General features: G+C 38.3%; 2 protein-coding genes across 2 annotated transcripts in view; both read left to right on the top strand.

Moving 5' to 3' along the window:
* Positions 1-2,872: 2,872 nt before the first annotated feature.
* LOC103513356 lies at positions 2,873-7,997 on the top strand. Its single transcript, XM_026826573.1, has 5 exons — positions 2,873-2,944; positions 3,942-4,128; positions 6,177-6,319; positions 7,067-7,189; positions 7,800-7,997. Exons 1-5 carry the CDS (start codon positions 2,873-2,875, stop codon positions 7,851-7,853), a joined length of 579 nt encoding a protein of 192 aa, XP_026682374.1. The 3' UTR covers positions 7,854-7,997.
* Positions 7,998-8,898: 901 nt separating this feature from the next.
* The window catches only part of LOC103513353 (vacuolar protein sorting-associated protein 8 homolog), a 31,528-nt gene continuing 23,798 nt past the window's right edge, over positions 8,899-16,628 (top strand). The window contains exons 1-6 of the mRNA XM_026826572.1: positions 8,899-8,970; positions 9,503-9,565; positions 9,736-9,913; positions 10,626-10,744; positions 12,572-12,614; positions 12,761-12,936. Of these exons, the coding sequence (XP_026682373.1) occupies positions 8,899-8,970; positions 9,503-9,565; positions 9,736-9,913; positions 10,626-10,744; positions 12,572-12,614; positions 12,761-12,936 (651 nt within the window). The remainder of the gene's footprint in view (positions 8,971-9,502; positions 9,566-9,735; positions 9,914-10,625; positions 10,745-12,571; positions 12,615-12,760; positions 12,937-16,628) is intronic.

Below are 16,628 nucleotides of genomic sequence, written 5' to 3'. Positions count from 1 at the left end.
GTAATATGTAGAATTTATTTTATTGATTTATTTTTTCGTTCATTTTAAATAATTTTGCTCATAGCACATGTGCCGTCAATGTTCCTACCATTGACAGAATTCTCTTTTCTTATCAGTCGAATGATTCAGGTGTCCTACCTGAATCGTCGCAGCTGTCGCATTATAATCGTAACGCTAGACTGCTGAATCCATTTATTCATAATCAATAAGTCAGGACGATCGATAAGATTGATTTCATAAGAAAATACATAAACTGATAAGACTTAAGGTCTTTTTTACCTCATTGTACGATTTATACGTACTCGTACTACTCGTATTCCTTTCCTTTTTTCACAACTGGCTTATCGCTTGCTTCTCTCTCTCCCCTTCTTCTTCTTCTTCTTTCTCTCTCACTCTCTTATTCTTCCCCTATCCTTTATAATCCTTTATTCTTTTTAATTCTTCATCTCTGAACTGCTAGAACTCCCTGATAAAAAATTTTTGCTTCTTTTATGTTTCCTTTGTTTTGTTATGTATTGTGATTTTTTAATGTTTTTTCATTGGAGAAATTCTATTCACTAAGGGAAGGGGATTTTTCTTAGGAACGTCCGCACATTTAAAGCAAGATCTCCAGTTCACACGTATGTTTGGAGGTCCAGTCGTCCAGTTGACTGAACTTCTAACTTGAGTAACTTGTGTTCGCAGGTTATACCCGGCCTATTTCTTCACCCTCGGCTTCACCACAATCCTGTTGGCCGACATTAGTGACGGTCCATTCTGGAGTATGAAGATCTTGCCCATCGTTGAGGAGTGTCGGAGGAATTGGTGGACAAACGTTTTGTTCCTCAACACGATTGTCAACGAAGCTGACATGGTGAGTAGGAGGTGGGAATACTGAAAGATGATTTAGTTTTTGGAATTTCAGCATGAAAGCTTGTCACGATTGTTGTTCCCCGATTAATACAGCCCGCTAAATGTTGTGACTTGCCTTGGAGAGGAACCAGTAACTTCCAGATCTGAGATCCAACGTGCTTATAACTATACACCAGTTACACCACTGAGGTTGGATTCTTCTGTCATGGCTTTTATAAAGTGCGAGGTTATTTACATATATAACGCAGGTCGGTCAAGCAATGAAACAATCAAATAATTATACGAGTCAATTAGTGATGCACGATGACGAGACTAGAAATTTATCGTCTAGTCTCAAAATTTAAGACACAAGAAAGGGATTTTGTCTCGTCTCGTGGGAAAATTGCGAGACGAGACGACAATGTTATACATCCCTACTCCCTACACACATAGATATACATTCTACGTATTCCACTGGATTGCATTCAAGCTTCAAGCACTCTTGTAGGTAGGTATACTAGCTATTGTTATCAAGTTATCATAATAGATCCCTAACTACCTAGCTAAAAATGTGAAAAAATTTCAGTTTTCCCCATCACAATCATCACAAACATATTCACCTATCACCTGAATTGAGATTGTTTATTTTGTCTCACGAGATTAGAAAATGTGACTTATTCTACCTATCATTTTGTTGAAACTCGAGCTGAAGGTGACAATCTCGATTCATCACTGATGATCTTGGTAAATGTATCTTGGAATGTAGGTTTTAACCAAATTAGGTAAATGAGATATTGATGATACTGAAAGATAAACACTTTGCAGGTGTAATTATCAATGTAAATTTACACCTTAGGCCAGCCACTCATTATCAGGTAGACCTGACAGGTACACCTGACACCTGATGAGCACACACACTATCAGGTAGAACTGACTCTATCAAGTATACCTGACACCTGATCAGGTCTACCTGATAGCGAGTGGCTGGCTTAGGAATGAAGGTGACAATAATCAGATATTCACGAAGTCAGTGTCACACGGAAAAGAAATTTGAAACCATTTCATCCTTATCGTGGAAGAACATACTGCACTCTTTTCCTCAAGATTTTAAATTTATTCCCTCAGGTGAAGAACGATCTCAAACATCAGGACAATACGATGGAAAGGAAAAATGTATAACAGCATCGATCAGCAGTATCAGCAGATCAGCACTTGGCAGCATCTGAGATTCCTGACTCAAATTCGGTGGCAACCTGTTCAATAAATTTATTTCTACTATTTCTAGTCAATTTTACGAGTTAATTTAAATACCTATGTAATAAGATATCTACCTATTTATTTGAAATTTTGTAAATAAATCATTTTTTCCTAGAACTAGGTACTTATTCACAGTTTTTTTCCCCTCAAGAGTTTTGACAGAGGTAACTGTAACTCTAAATGTCTTATCGTCCCGAAAGCGAAGAGAGAAGAAAGACATAACAGGAGAAACCCAGCCGTTCTGAGAACGAACCTCCTCCGTTTAGAATAAAGTTCTGCCCGGGCGGAAATCGAATCCGCGACCTAACACTTACAAGGCAGACTTCACAGTTCATGCGCTACTCAGACTGAAAATTAATTTCTATAAAACGCCCAACAATACTGGAGTTGACGCAACACGCAGTGCATTTTTCTGAACAGCTGATTCCCATTCAAAAAAGTAAACAAAAAATTAAAATTTGGATTTGGTTTCTGGAATTCTGGTTTCCTCATTCCTCTTTTGGTTTCTGGACTCTGGAGTTTTTAAATTAATTTTCCTTTATTTCCTGATTAAATGCAGTTTTAATTTCGTTCATTTCTTCATAAAGTTCATAATGATATTTTTTAGTAGGTAATCTTAAATCCCCTGTTGAAAGTTTGTAAGAATGGAATCTCCCCTAGATCAGTAGAATGGGACAACTTGTAGTGCCCACCCTTCCGTAAAGTTCATCTGTTCACCTACTGGGATAGCAGGCAAATGTTTGACTAAAGGTCTGAGTTTTATTTTAATCTTTGTGATACCGATATGGCTGGTGACAGCACTGAACCGTTTGAAGAGTCTCCAGAGCCAGAGAGTGATTTGGACCCTAGGATACAAGTGAGTAACCTGTTACCGTTAGACCGAGTAACCCATAAGACAATAATCTAAGCTCTCAGTCCATGAAAACCTTACATTTTGTATTTTTGTTCTTTCAAGAAGTTATGAGAATATTCCAGAAGAAAAACTTTAAAAGCCTTTCATACCCACTCTAATAGTTTCTGTGACATGAAGCTATTGTGAAATAGGTACTGAAATGGAATTGCTCTCCGGGATGCAGCCCTCATTGATTGTTTTAAAACTGGGTCTTTGATATCTTTGAACAGAGGGTTTTTTGCCTCTTTACTTTTGCAGATATTGTCATGAAGACAGTTAATTGAGTATGTACCTTGGTTTTATCTCATGTTACAAGTAGGTACCTAGACTTTTGTCACAATTAAAAATATCACAGTGGGTTTGTGGTTAGCTGATCAGAGTACCAGGAAGTAATTTTGAATTCTTGCACATCTTCATGGTTAATAATTCATTTAAATATCATGCAATGATATCCGTCTTGATTTTTTTAACGAAGCTGACATGGTGAGTAGGAGGTGGGAATACTGAAAGATGATTTAGTTTTTGGAATTTCAGCATGAAAGCTTGTCACAATTGTTGTTCCCCGATTAATACAGCCCGCTAAATGTTATGACTTGCCTTGGAGGGGAACCAGTAACTTCCAGATCTGAGATTCAACGTGCTTCTAACCATACACCAGTTACACCACTGAGGTTGGATTCTTCTGTCATGGCTTTTATAAAGTGCGAGGTTATTTACATATATAACGCAGGTCGGTCAAGCAATGAAACAATCAAATAATTATACGAGTCAATTAGTGATGCACGACGACGAGATTAGAAATTTCTAGTCTAGTCTCAAAATTTAAGACACAAGAAAGGGATTTTGTCTCGTCTCGTGGGAAAATTGCGAGACGAGAAATTTCTCATCTCCCAAAATACCTTGCACGTTTTCTCTCCTTTGTTCTCCAGAATTCACTCCACTATCTCTTTCCTTCTCAAAGGCATGGAATTATATCCTCAAGAAAATTATTAGAGAATCACTCCAACTGACCCATACAAGAGAGCTGGGACAAAGGGAAGTAGAAGTAGAAGATCATTCCGGTGCCCTAGTCAACGATGTGTTCCTCTCAGTAAGCGGATTCCTTACTGCATACAGTCTGCTCAAGACGTGCGGGAAACTCAAGGGTCGCCAGTTCGTATCCTGTGTATGGCGAAAAATTTACAAGTATGTAGTGTGTAGATGCTGTTTTTGATTATATAAATCTTCAGCAAAAACTCTTGTCTCTCGTACTGTTATGATGAAATTTGACAAAAATATTCAACATTTCAAGCAAAATTTACTAAACCAGTTTTAAGGGGGCCCAAAACGTTGAGCCTTCGAAAAGTCGGGGCCCATTTTTCATTTCCTTATCCTATACCTAAAGGAAGGAAAGTAATGTGATCTGGTGATTTTTTTAAAGCAAGATCTCCAGTTCACACGTATGTTTGGAGGTCCAGTCTGACTTACAGTTGAGAAGTTGCGGGTTCGATACTCCCCTGTGTCAACAAATTTCCCTTTTATTTGTGAACCGTTACCAAATAAGCAAGAGAATAGTTGATCCCATGGGATTTTTCACGCCGAATCGAATGGTGAAACTTTTAGAACTGTCCGACTTACAGTTGAGTAGTTTAATGTAATAGAAAGTCGTGTGATGTTCACACCAGATTTTTTTTTAAAGTGTTTCACCATGGTTTTTATTTCATAGCAATGAAATAACTGCTACATTAATTAAAATAAAAATAAAAAATAAAAAAAAATGCATGTGGTCTGCGTTGTAGCATGCTCCTCCCATAGTATGCCTCACATCATCTAATTTAGTTGCCTATCATATTTAGCAATTTTTTTTCTACTTCCAAAATAACCCAAATTTTCAACACAATTATTTTGCCTAAGCTCTCCACTCTTCTCTATTTGACGTCTTCCTTTTCATTTCCGTGTAAGAGTTGGATCCGGAATACTTCACAATCTGGTTGATGTAGTTCAAACGAGGTCTGCCTCTTGGTTGTGATCCTTCTCTTTTGCCCTCCAAGATGGAAAAGGTCCTAACTATTAATAAAAGGAGCTTTCGAATGTTAAGAATGAAAACCTATTCGAAAGAGGGAGAAAGTAGGTACTGCACTTACGTAGCGTACTGTTGGAAGTAACGTAGGTTAGGTTAGATCTACAGAATAGAATAGTTGCGCTTCCTTGGGTGAGGTTTCAAGTCAAAGGACAGGAAAAATCGCCCTCCCCTGAAGCAGAGTGTTGCAAGTCAAGAGGTCCTAACTATTAATAAAAGGAGCTTTCGAATGTTAAGAATGAAAACCTATTCGAAAGAGGGAGAAAGTAGGAACTACTCTTACGTAGCGTACTGTTGTAAGTAACGTAGGTTAGGTTAGATCTACAGAATAGAATAGTTGCGCTTACTTGGGTGAGGTTTCAAGTCAAAGAACAGGAAAAATGAGGACCAACGGAATTTCGAGGCAACTGCCTGAACTCTGACGTCACACATCTTTGAACTCTTTCATTAGAACGGAAAACAAGTAAAAATTGAATTTTCGACCTTTCACAGTCATTTTTTCGACCTCAGATTTGGATTTTTCACAACTTTTTACGTGGGAATCGACCATATAGGTATGTATGTATTAATAATTTTTATCCAGCTGCAACTGCTCCATTAGTTACAAAATGGAAACAGCGACAAAATAAAAACATTTTTTTTATGAATGCCTAGTAACTGTTTGATTATGCAATGTGCTCAGCATTTCTAAACGTTTCTTCAGGAGCTTTCGACAGTTTGATTCGGTCTCGATTCGTAGGTTAGGTTAGATCTACAGAATAGAATAGTTGCGCTTACTTGGGTGAGGTTTCAAGTCAAAGAACAGGAAAAATGAGGACCAACGGGATTTCGAGGCAACTGCCTGAAATCTGACGTCACACATCTTTGAACTCTTTCATTAGAACGGAAAAGAAGTAAAAATTGAATTTTCGACCTTTCACAGTTATTTTTTCGACCTCAGATTTGGAGTTCTCACAACTTTTTACGTGGGAATCGACATATTATATGTATGTATTAATAATTTTTACCCAGCTGCAACTGCTCCATTAGTTACAAAATGGAAACAACGACAAAATAAAAACATTTTTTTTTTATGAATGCCTAGTAACTTTTTGATTATGCAATGTGCTCAGCATTTCTAAACGTTTCTTCCTTCAGGAGCTTTCGACAGTTTGATCCGGTCTCGATTCATCGCAGTACTGAGTCGACTCTCGTTCTGGGTTCATTTACTCAACGTTCCATTCCAACAGATGATGGCTGCGTCCAGTCGAACCTCGGGCACGTTCTCCGTGGCCAAACTGGTAAGTGTGGAGGTGGCTTGTTTGTCAGATTTTGATGATTAGATTTTACGATTTTTACTTTTCTTATCCTAAAGACCTAAAGGAAGGAAAGTAATGTAGGTACCTACCAACCTATTCGGTCAAAATTTTCGATGGTAAGTTTTTATTTAAAGAGGTTTGATAGAAATCGCTGAGGTCTTATCGTTCCGAAATCGAAGAGAGAGGAGGGACAAGATAGGAGACATCCAGCCGTTCTGAGAACGAATCTTTCTGTTTACGATAAAGTCGATCGTGCCCATGTAAACCCATTCTAAGCCCTTTCTATTAGTTCTCTCATAATTATTCATAATATGTTTGTGATAATAGGTAATTAAAACAATTTAATTATGAAATGTGATAAAGACTATTCTAAATCTAAAGGAAGGAAAGTAATGTAGGTACCTACCAACCTATTCGGTCAAAATTTTCGATGGTCAGTTTTTAATTTTTATTTAAAGAGGTTTGATAGAAATCGCCGAGGTCTTATCGTTCCGAAATCGAAGAGAGAGGAAGTACAAGATAGGAGACATCCAGCCGTTCTGAGAAAGAATCTTTCTGTTTAATCTTTCTGTTTAAAGTCGATCGTGCCCATGTAAACCCATTAGAAGCTCTTTCTATTAGTTCTCTCATAATTCATAATATGTTTGTGATAATAGGTATTTAAAACAATTTAATTATGAAATATGTGATAAACGTGATTGTATGTACAGTAACCTCTACTTGTTTCAGATCTGGGGATCATGTGGTGACGTCATCTATCTGTATAGTCTCAGTTTGATCTTGTACTTGATTGTAGAGGTCCCTGTCATTCACTTGATGGAGACGATGTTCAGCAGACGGGATAAAAACCAAGTAAGTACCTCCAGCCTCATCAGCTTGAAGGGCGTCCACCTTGTAAGCGCTAGGTCATGGATAAGATTCCCGCCTGAGGCGGATTTCATCCTGAAATATAAGGTTCTAACCTCTACTTGTTTCAGATCTGGGGATCATGTGGTGACGTCATCTATCTGTATAGTCTCAGTTTGATCTTGTACTTGATTGTAGAGATCCCTGTCATTCACTTGATGGAGACGATGTTCAGCAGACGGGATAAAAACCAAGTAAGTACCTCCCGCCTCATCAGCTTGAAGGGCGTCCACCTTGTAAGCGTTAGGTCGTGGATAAGATTCCCGCCTGAGGCGGATTTTATCCTGAAATATAAGGTTTACTTGATTGTAGAGGTCCCTGTCATTCACTTGATGGAGACGATGTTCAGCAGACGGGATAAAAACCAAGTAAGTACCTCCAGCCTCATTAGCTTGAAGGGCGTCCACCTTGTAAGCGCCAGGTCGTGGATAAGATTCCCGCCTGAGGCGGATTTCATCCTGAAATATAAGGTTCCTTTAAAACCCAGTTAAAATCGCACCAACACCAAGCCTAAATACTCACCCCAAATATTGATGCATTATGTTTTATTTTTCAGGTGAAGAACGATCTCAAACATCAGGACAATACGATGGAAAGGAAAAATGTATAACAGCATCGATCAGCAGTATCAGCAGATCAGCATTTGGCAGCACCTGAGATTCCTGACTCAAATTCGGTGTCAACCTGTTCAATAAATTTATTTCTACTATTTCTAGTCAATTTTACGAGTTTAATTTAAATATATGTAATAAGATATCTACCTATTTATTTGAAATATTTTTCAGGTGAAGAACGATCTCAAACATCAGGACAATACGATGGAAAGGAAAAATGTATAACAGCATCGATCAGCAGTATCAGCACATGGTAGCACCTGAGATTCCTGACTCAAATTCGGTGTCAACCTGTTCAATAAATTTATTTCTAGTCAATTTTAGGAGTTTAATTTAAATATGTAATAAGATATCTACCTATTTACTTGAAATTTTGTAAATAAATAATTTTTTCCTCGAACTATTTATTCACAGTTTTTTTTTTTCCTCAAGAGGTTTGACAGAGGTAACTGTAACTCTAAAATATGTCTTATCGTCCCGAAAGCGAAGAGAGAAGAAAGACATAACAGGAGAAACCCAGCCGTTCTGAGAACGAACCTCCTCCGTTTAGTATAAAGTTCTGCCCGAGCGGAAATCGAATCCGCGACCTAACACTTACAAGGCAGACCTCACAGTTTATGCGCTACTCAGACTCAAAATTAATTTCTATAAAACGCCCAACAATACTGGAGTTGACGCAACACGCAGTGCATTTTTCTAAACAGCTGATTCCCATTCAAAAAAGTAAACAAAAAATTAAAATTTGGATTTGGTTTCTGGTTTCCTCTTCTGGTTTCTGGACTTCTGGAGTTTTTAAATTAATTTTCCTTTATCTCCTGATTAAATGCAGTTTTAATTTCGTTCATTTCTTCATAATGATATTTTTTAGTAATCTTAAATCCCCTGTTGAAAGTTTGTAAGAATGGAATCTCCCCTAGATCAGTAGAATGGGACAACTTGTAGTGCCCACCCTTCCGTAAAGTTCATCTGTTCACCTACTGGGATAGCAGGCAAATGTTTGACTAAAGGTCTGAGTTTTATTTTAATCTTTGTGATACCGATATGGCTGGTGACAGCACTGAACCGTTTGAAGAGTCTCCAGAGCCAGAGAGTGATTTGGACCCTAGGATACAAGTGAGTAACCTGTTACCATTAGAACGAGTAACCCGTAAGACAATAATCTAAGCTCTCAGTCCATGAAAACGTTACATTTTGTTCTTTCAAGAAGTTATGAGAATATTCCAGAAGAAAAACTTTAAAAGCCTTTCATACCCACTCTAATAGTTTCTGTGACATGAAGCTATTGTGAAATAGGTACTGAAATGGAATTGCTCTCCGGGATGCAGCCCTCATTGATTGTTTTAAAACTGGGTCTTTGATATCTTTGAACAGAGGGTTTTTTGCCTCTTTACTTTTGCAGATATTGTCATGAAGACAGTTAATTGAGTATGTACCTTGGTTTTATCTCATGTTACAAGTAGGTACCTAGACTTTTGTCACAATTAAAAATATCACAGTGGGTTTGTGGTTAGCTGATCAGAGTACCAGGAAGTAATTTTGAATTCTTGCACATCTTCATGGTTAATAATTCATTTAAATATCATGCAATGATATCCGTCTTGATTTTTTTTCTCCTACTCATTTAATTTGAATAAATTTGTTTCAGATTGAGTTGGAGGCTCTGAACAATGCTACCGATGATATCAATAAATTAGAAATGGAATTAGATGTAAGTTTCATACAGTAGAATCAATTTTTTTGTTTTATCTCATAAGGGACACTTTTTTTGCACTTATCATGGTAATAACACAAAGGGGGACTTTCAAAATGTGAATTCTTTTCCTTGTGCACAGATATCAGGTATGTCTCATTTATGATGGGCATGCTATTTTGTTACAGGAATCCAATACAACATTTAGGATGCTAATGAACGAATCAACTCGGAGACTGAAAATACTCAATAGACAACTAGGTTCCTGTATAGAGCGAGCTAGGCCATATTATGAAGCTCTGGAAATTGCCAAGCAGGCTCAGCAAGAATGTCAGAAAGCAGCTGTCAAATTCCAGAGAGCAAATGGTACCTAATTCAACTCTGAGTTTTTTTTTTAGGTTTTAGAAAAATTAATGGTAGTCAGTTTGTTAAATTTCAAGTAGATAATTATAATGAACTAATTAAGTTCCTATGTATATAGTTCCTACTAGGCACTCTGGATAGTATTGACAAGACTTAAAAATAAATAATACCCCAAATGAAATCAAGTTTTTTACTTTCTATTACCCTTACGTATAGGGAACCTATACAAGGTAATGAGAAAGTATTGCAATCGGTCCAAATTTTCAAAATCGGGAAATGGGTGGAAATATCCGTTTTGGGGTCCCCTGATTCCAAAAAAGTGGTTTTTAGCCCATGGTCTGTACGTAACGTACGTACGTACGTACGTAACGTACGTACGTACGTAACGTACGTACGTACGTAACGTACGTACGTACGTAACGTACGTACGTACGTAACGTACGTACGTACGTAACGTACGTACGTACGTAACGTACGTACGTACGTAACGTACGTACGTACGTAACGTACGTACGTACGTAACGTACGTACGTACGTAACGTACGTACGTACGTAACGTACGTACGTACGTAACGTACGTACGTACGTAACGTACGTACGTACGTAACGTACGTACGTACGTAACGTACGTACGTACGTACGTACGTACCTTTTTTTTCTACTTCCAAAATAACCCAAATTTTCAACACAATTGATTTGCCTGTTTCTTTCACAGAGATTCATCAGGCAGCCAAAGAAACTGTTGCACTGGCAGAGGCCAGGTTTCTCAGCAAGCAACATGAATGGAAGTTTGACAGTGCCTGGCAGGAAATGCTGAATAATGCTATTATTAAGGTAAAATATTGAGTTATTCACATGGGTTAGGTACTCAGCATTAGCTATTACACAACATATACTATCAATATGAAGTCAGTTCCAATACTTTTTTGTGATTAATTGATAACAAATATGATAACAATAACATTATGTTGATAACTGGATAAGAATGATTCATTGATGATTATGATTACACACATTGATCAATTGATTTATTTTACACGCAATATTTTATTTTAGAAGTAATGTGTTTATTTGACTCAAAAGATGAGAATTTCCATTGATACTCATCAAATGTATAATGTGTTTTATTTGAAACTCTTTTCCTGCTGTATAATGTGTTACATGTTATCATAAAACATTGACCATGTCTTGGTAATGTTTGCCCTTATGTTGGAATGGGTATCATGTCTTATCCATCTCACCTTAATATAGCAAAGTATAATTATGGCTGTGCAGTAGCAAAGTATATGGCTGTGCATTGGACTTGTAACTATCTTAATCCAAGTCTAGAATTTTTACTCCAATTGGATTGACTTTGATTTCAAATTGTGGTCCTGGGCATCAATTAACTTTGATTCTCTAATGTGGCTGAATCTACAAAGCGAGTTTAAACTCGGTTTATGTTTTTAACTTTCGGATTAAGCAATCTGATTTTTAGTCCGTCCTTCCTTTATTATTACAATAGTAATAAAAAATATATAGTGGACGGGCTATTGTATTCGCTTCGGTGTCGTCTGTCTGTCTGTCATTCTGTCTGTCTGTTCCCATAGAATTACTTATACAAACCTAGTCGACCTATATATCAAATTAAAGGTCTTTTTACCAGGAACACGAAAGTGGTGGTGTAAATTTTGTCCAGAGAACCAAAAAAAAAAAAAAAACTGGTTTTTTGTTTTTTTTACATTTTTTCGGATTTACATTAAATGTATGCCCTCTGTGTCGAGGTATGCCTCTTTGGCCGGGGGGACTTCAAACAGGGAGGATACCAGTCTGAAATTCCCCTTGCTGAAGAAATAGCAAAGGTTGAGTGACAATGACATTCACTCGTAAATTTTTGTAGTCAAAACCAAATGTCAGCCCAAAGCGATCACCCTAGGCTGATTGAGAGGCTGACGAAAAATGCCGACCCCGTCCGCACATGGGGAAAAAGCTGAAAAATAGTTTGAGTATGCAATATGCAACGAAAATGAAATCTGTATAACACATTGCATATCTGTTCGAACAATTACACGGCGTTAGTTGTGTACCTTGTTTTTTGAAGTTTTCACTTTTCTATTTCAATTTAATCAATTTCAAAATCAAACTTTTTAAAAGCGGCTAATCAATTTTCCTGATTTCTTGTGAATTTTCCTGATTTCCTGTGAATTTTCCTGAATCCCGAAGGAGCACCTCTTTTTAAGTCAAAACAGAGGTATTTCTCAAACTATCTCTCTTGTACTCTGTGGTCAACTTTTCCGGGCGGGAATCGAACCCGCGGCCTAGCGCTTACAAGGCAGAGGCACTACCAACCCCGATGCGAGTACTAAAAATAGATACCATCTTTACCTGTTCTAGAATTCAACCTCTTGGACTTGACCCTCAAAAAAAAAAAAAAAAGGTTACAGATCGAAGCTACCTCTGCTTTTTAAAAGAGAGAGTTTATAAAAATAGACCTTTACCTTAATTGCAACATTGCAAGGAGTTCTCGCATTCTGATTGGTTCTTTCATTTTGGGTCGATGACTCCTTGCTGCCATATTCATCTGGATGAATCATAAGCTAACTAGGCTGGCTAAACCAAGTTTAAACTCTGAAGTTCATTAGCTGTTACTTAAGCTCGTTTTTTTCTCCCTCTTTATCTCAGTTCACAGATTCCACTCAAATAGCCGTATGTTCAGATACAGGAGGTTCTGTATTTCAACTCAGCTTCAAACGAACACTCGGAGTTCGCTCTGTGGAGTCCAAATGTTTGTTTAGTGGTAGTAGAGGAGAAGTGTGTGCGATAGAACCCCTGATTCTAAGTAATCTACCTAGCCATCCACAGATACAGGAGGTTCTGTATTTCAACTCAGCTTCAAACGAACACTCGGAGTTCGCTCTGTGGAGTCCAAATGTTTGTTTAGTGGTAGCAGAGGAGAAGTGTGTGCGATAGAACCCCTGATTCTAAGTAATCTACCTAGCCATCCTCTCCAGGGCAATATAATACTGGCCATGGCTACACTGTCCAAGGTAAGTCTGCTGAAATCTAGCTTGGACTATTCAGTCCTAGAATCCAAATTTTTTAACTAAGCTTACATAACCGGCTTTCCCACGGCCGGAGGCCGCAATATCTTTATTATTTGCAACATAGCTAGCTTTGCCAGCGGCCAAAGGCCGCATTTGTTCTGATGAACATGTTCTATAATACTGGCCATGGCTACACTGTCCAAGGTAAGTCTGCTGAAATCTAGCTTGGACTATTCAGTCCTAGAATCCAAATTTTTTAACCAAGCTTACATAACCGGCTTTGCCGTGGCCGGAGGCCGCATTGCCTTTTATGTATTAACGAAACGAAGTACACTGGCCTTGCCAGCGACCGAAGGCCGCAATATGTTTATTATTTGCAACATAGCTAGCTTTGCCAGCGGCCGAAGGCCGCATTTGTTCTGATGATTGTTCTGATGAACATGTTATGGAGGAACCATGTGAGGAAAAACTAGATGTGACATCTATGCATCTGGACTTCAGTGAGGTAAGTATCCTAGGGAATTGACTACTTGTCATCCTTCTTTCGGTGACAAGTTTCTCATCTCTTATGAATCTCAATCAGCAACTGAGTTTGAGTGGGACCAGGAATAACCAGCAGCACCTAGTTGCTCAGATATTACCCATCCAGATAAGAAACATGCATAATGTTGCTTAACTTTAATGATCCATCAGGAAATGGTTTATTATGGAGGAACCATGTGAGGAAAAACTAGATGTGACATCTATGCATCTGGACTTCAGTGAGGTAAGTATCCTAGGGAATTGACTACTTGTTATCCTTCTTTCGGTGACAAGTTTCTCATCTCCTCTCATGAATCTCACTCAGCAACTGAGTTTGAGTGGGACCAGGAATAACCAACAGCACCTAGTTGCTCAGATATTACCCATCCAGATAAGAAACATGCATAAGTAATGTTGCTTAACTCTAATGATCCATCAGGAAATGGTTTATTATGGCTGGCTGGATGTGGATTGCCTATCTATTGCTTCTCGCCATAAAACACTTACGTCGTATGACGGATGTACATTCGCCTAGCTCTGGAGTATTGCATGTTAAGGTAAGTAAAACACCAGACAATCTGAAGGCTATTGATTTGGTTAACTACCGCACATTTACGTCGTATGACGGATGTACATTCGCCTAGCTCTGGAGTATTGCATGTTAAGGTAAGTAAAACACCAGACAATCTGAAGGCTATTGGTTTGGTTAACTACCGCACATTTTTTCTTCTTCTTTTACTGCGTCTTTTCCCACTCAAGTGGGGTCGACGTTTTGAATCAACCTCTTCCATGCGCCTCGGTTTTGGCGTGGCTAACTTCCAACTTCTTCTCTTTCAAATCCTGTTTCACTTTGTCCATAAATCTCATTCTTGGTCTTCCCCTGTCTCTCTTACCTCCAAATTCCATATCTCTCAACCTCTTTCCAACATATTTTTATTGTTGAAAATTTAATTAGCTACAGGTCCGAATCTAAGATTTTATTGTATCCGCCGGGGTTCACCTTATAGTAAAGGAGGAAAAATTAGCCCCCCTGAATACGGCCCGGATTAGCAGCTTAATTTGAGTTTTGGGTTGCTATTTCAATTGCCCTTTAATGGCCGAGTGGCCGAGTTTATTAGTTCATTAGCTACAGGTCCGAATCTAAGATTTTATTGTATCCGCCGGGGTTCACCTTATAGTAAAGGAGGAAAAATTAGCCCCCCTGAATACAGCCCCGATTAGCAGCTTAATTTGAGTTTTGGCTTGCTATTTCAATTGCCCTTTAATGGCCGAGTGGCCAAGTTTATTAGTTAAAGTTTACCTCTTGGATTAAGCATTCCAAATAGTTTGAGATCAACCAATCAGATTGCTTAATCCAAAAGTTAAACCAAGTTTAAACTCTGATTGTGTTGCTATCCTGAAGTTCATTAGCTGTTACTTAAGCTCGTTTTTTCTCCCTTAGGGTTAGGTTAAACACAAGAAGGAGTTTTCACAATTAGAGCAGTGATTAGTGTTATTATAGGGTTAGGTTAAATACAAAAAAGAGCTTTTCTTTTCCACGGACGTGACTTCTGCAAAGTTACCATAAAAAGGTTCTCTTTTGTTGGGTGGTTGCACATTCCTTTCCTGAATTTCATTTCTTTGTGGACTTTAATGAATGTTCTTTGTACGACGTCTACAACATTCCAATAACAGAGTTTATTACGAACATGGCTTTGCCAGCGGTCGAAGGCCGATTAGATAAATACATATAAACTTAGGGGCATTAACAAATAACACTTACTTACTTACTTTTATTTTAACCCGTTGCAAAATTACCAAAAATTACATCATAAGTACACATAACTTCAACTTTTATACGAAATACCCAACCAAATCGGGGATTTAGCTCTACTAACGTTGATGTGTTAGATTTTTTTCCTCTCTCCTCTCTATCTCATTCGATACATTCCAAACAATGCCATTACCCCCACATTGGAGAGTATCCTTAACGAACAAGATGATGTCACATCACCGGTAAGAAATATTTGGGGCACAAGAAAAATAATAAAAGATGGACATTGCATTTAGAGGTTGCTGGTTTGGATTATAAAACTAAACTTGTGTGGGACAATATTTATGCTAAACAGAGAAGGTTCTCAGAATGGTTGGCCTTCTCCTCTGCTGATTCCTATCTTATCCTCCTTCTCTATTGAATGTCAGGATTATAAGACCTCTGTTGTTATAGTTCCCTCTATCAAATGGGAGTCGAACCCATGACATATCACTTACAAGGGTGATGTACTAACTTCCAAGTTAACTAGGCTAGCAATCCTATTCTTTTTTTACATTTCTTTTTCAGACTAAAAAAAAATCGTTCAATGACAATCCCTCTTCATCTCTACAGAGTAACTGTGAATCTCCCACGGGACCTCGCGAGCCGGGTGTGGGGGCAGAACTGACCAGTCTGACGGTTCTGGAATCTCATCCTCGCTCGTCCCATGTCCAGGAGGATGCTCAGAGCCTGGACGTGGACTTTGATTTGGACAAGTGTGATGTGCGGAGTGTGGGGGGATCCTCCATGACCAACAGCTCGTCGCGGATGTCGTACGACTCCGGGGACGAGAGTTCGAACTCCGGAATGAATCAGGAAGTAAGTTGGTTGTATTACTTCCAACCTCAGTGGTTAGCGTGGTGGACTCTGGATCTTGAGGTTGGTGGTTCGAGTCCAAGTCAAGTTATGAAATTTAGCGTCGTGTTTTAAGCGGGGAACTACATTTATGACAAGCATTTATGCTGAACACAAATAAAATTCCCCCCTTTCACTTTCACTGTTCGGTAGTCCCCTTTCACTGTTCGGTAAACTGTAGAACTCACTTGGAAAAAGTGCCCCTATGGGCTTCCCAAATTCCCCATTGAGCCGAAAAAAGTTAATGAGCAAATGTCCTTTAGGAGATAAACGTGTTGACCAAATCCCATCAACATTGGACAATCAGTTTGAGAGTTATGGTGAAATCAACAGAGGCAGAATAAAAGGAAAAAATTGTCAAATTTTAAAAAAAAAAAAAAAAAAAAAAAAAAAAAAAAAAAAATCGATTTCCCCTTTTAATATGATCCTCTGTTCTAAATCATTACCTCCTTCTCCTTTTCCCTACAGGACTTAGAGAAGCTACGCATGCGCGTCAGAGAGTTAGCCACCACCCCAGTAGACGGAT

Source organism: Diaphorina citri, unplaced genomic scaffold (assembly GCF_000475195.1).
Source record: "Diaphorina citri unplaced genomic scaffold, Diaci psyllid genome assembly version 1.1 scaffold961, whole genome shotgun sequence".
In the NCBI taxonomy this organism is placed as follows: Eukaryota; Metazoa; Arthropoda; class Insecta; order Hemiptera; family Psyllidae; genus Diaphorina; species Diaphorina citri.
The sequence above is the reverse complement of the archived record's forward strand: the minus strand, read 5'-3'. Positions and strand labels throughout refer to the sequence as shown.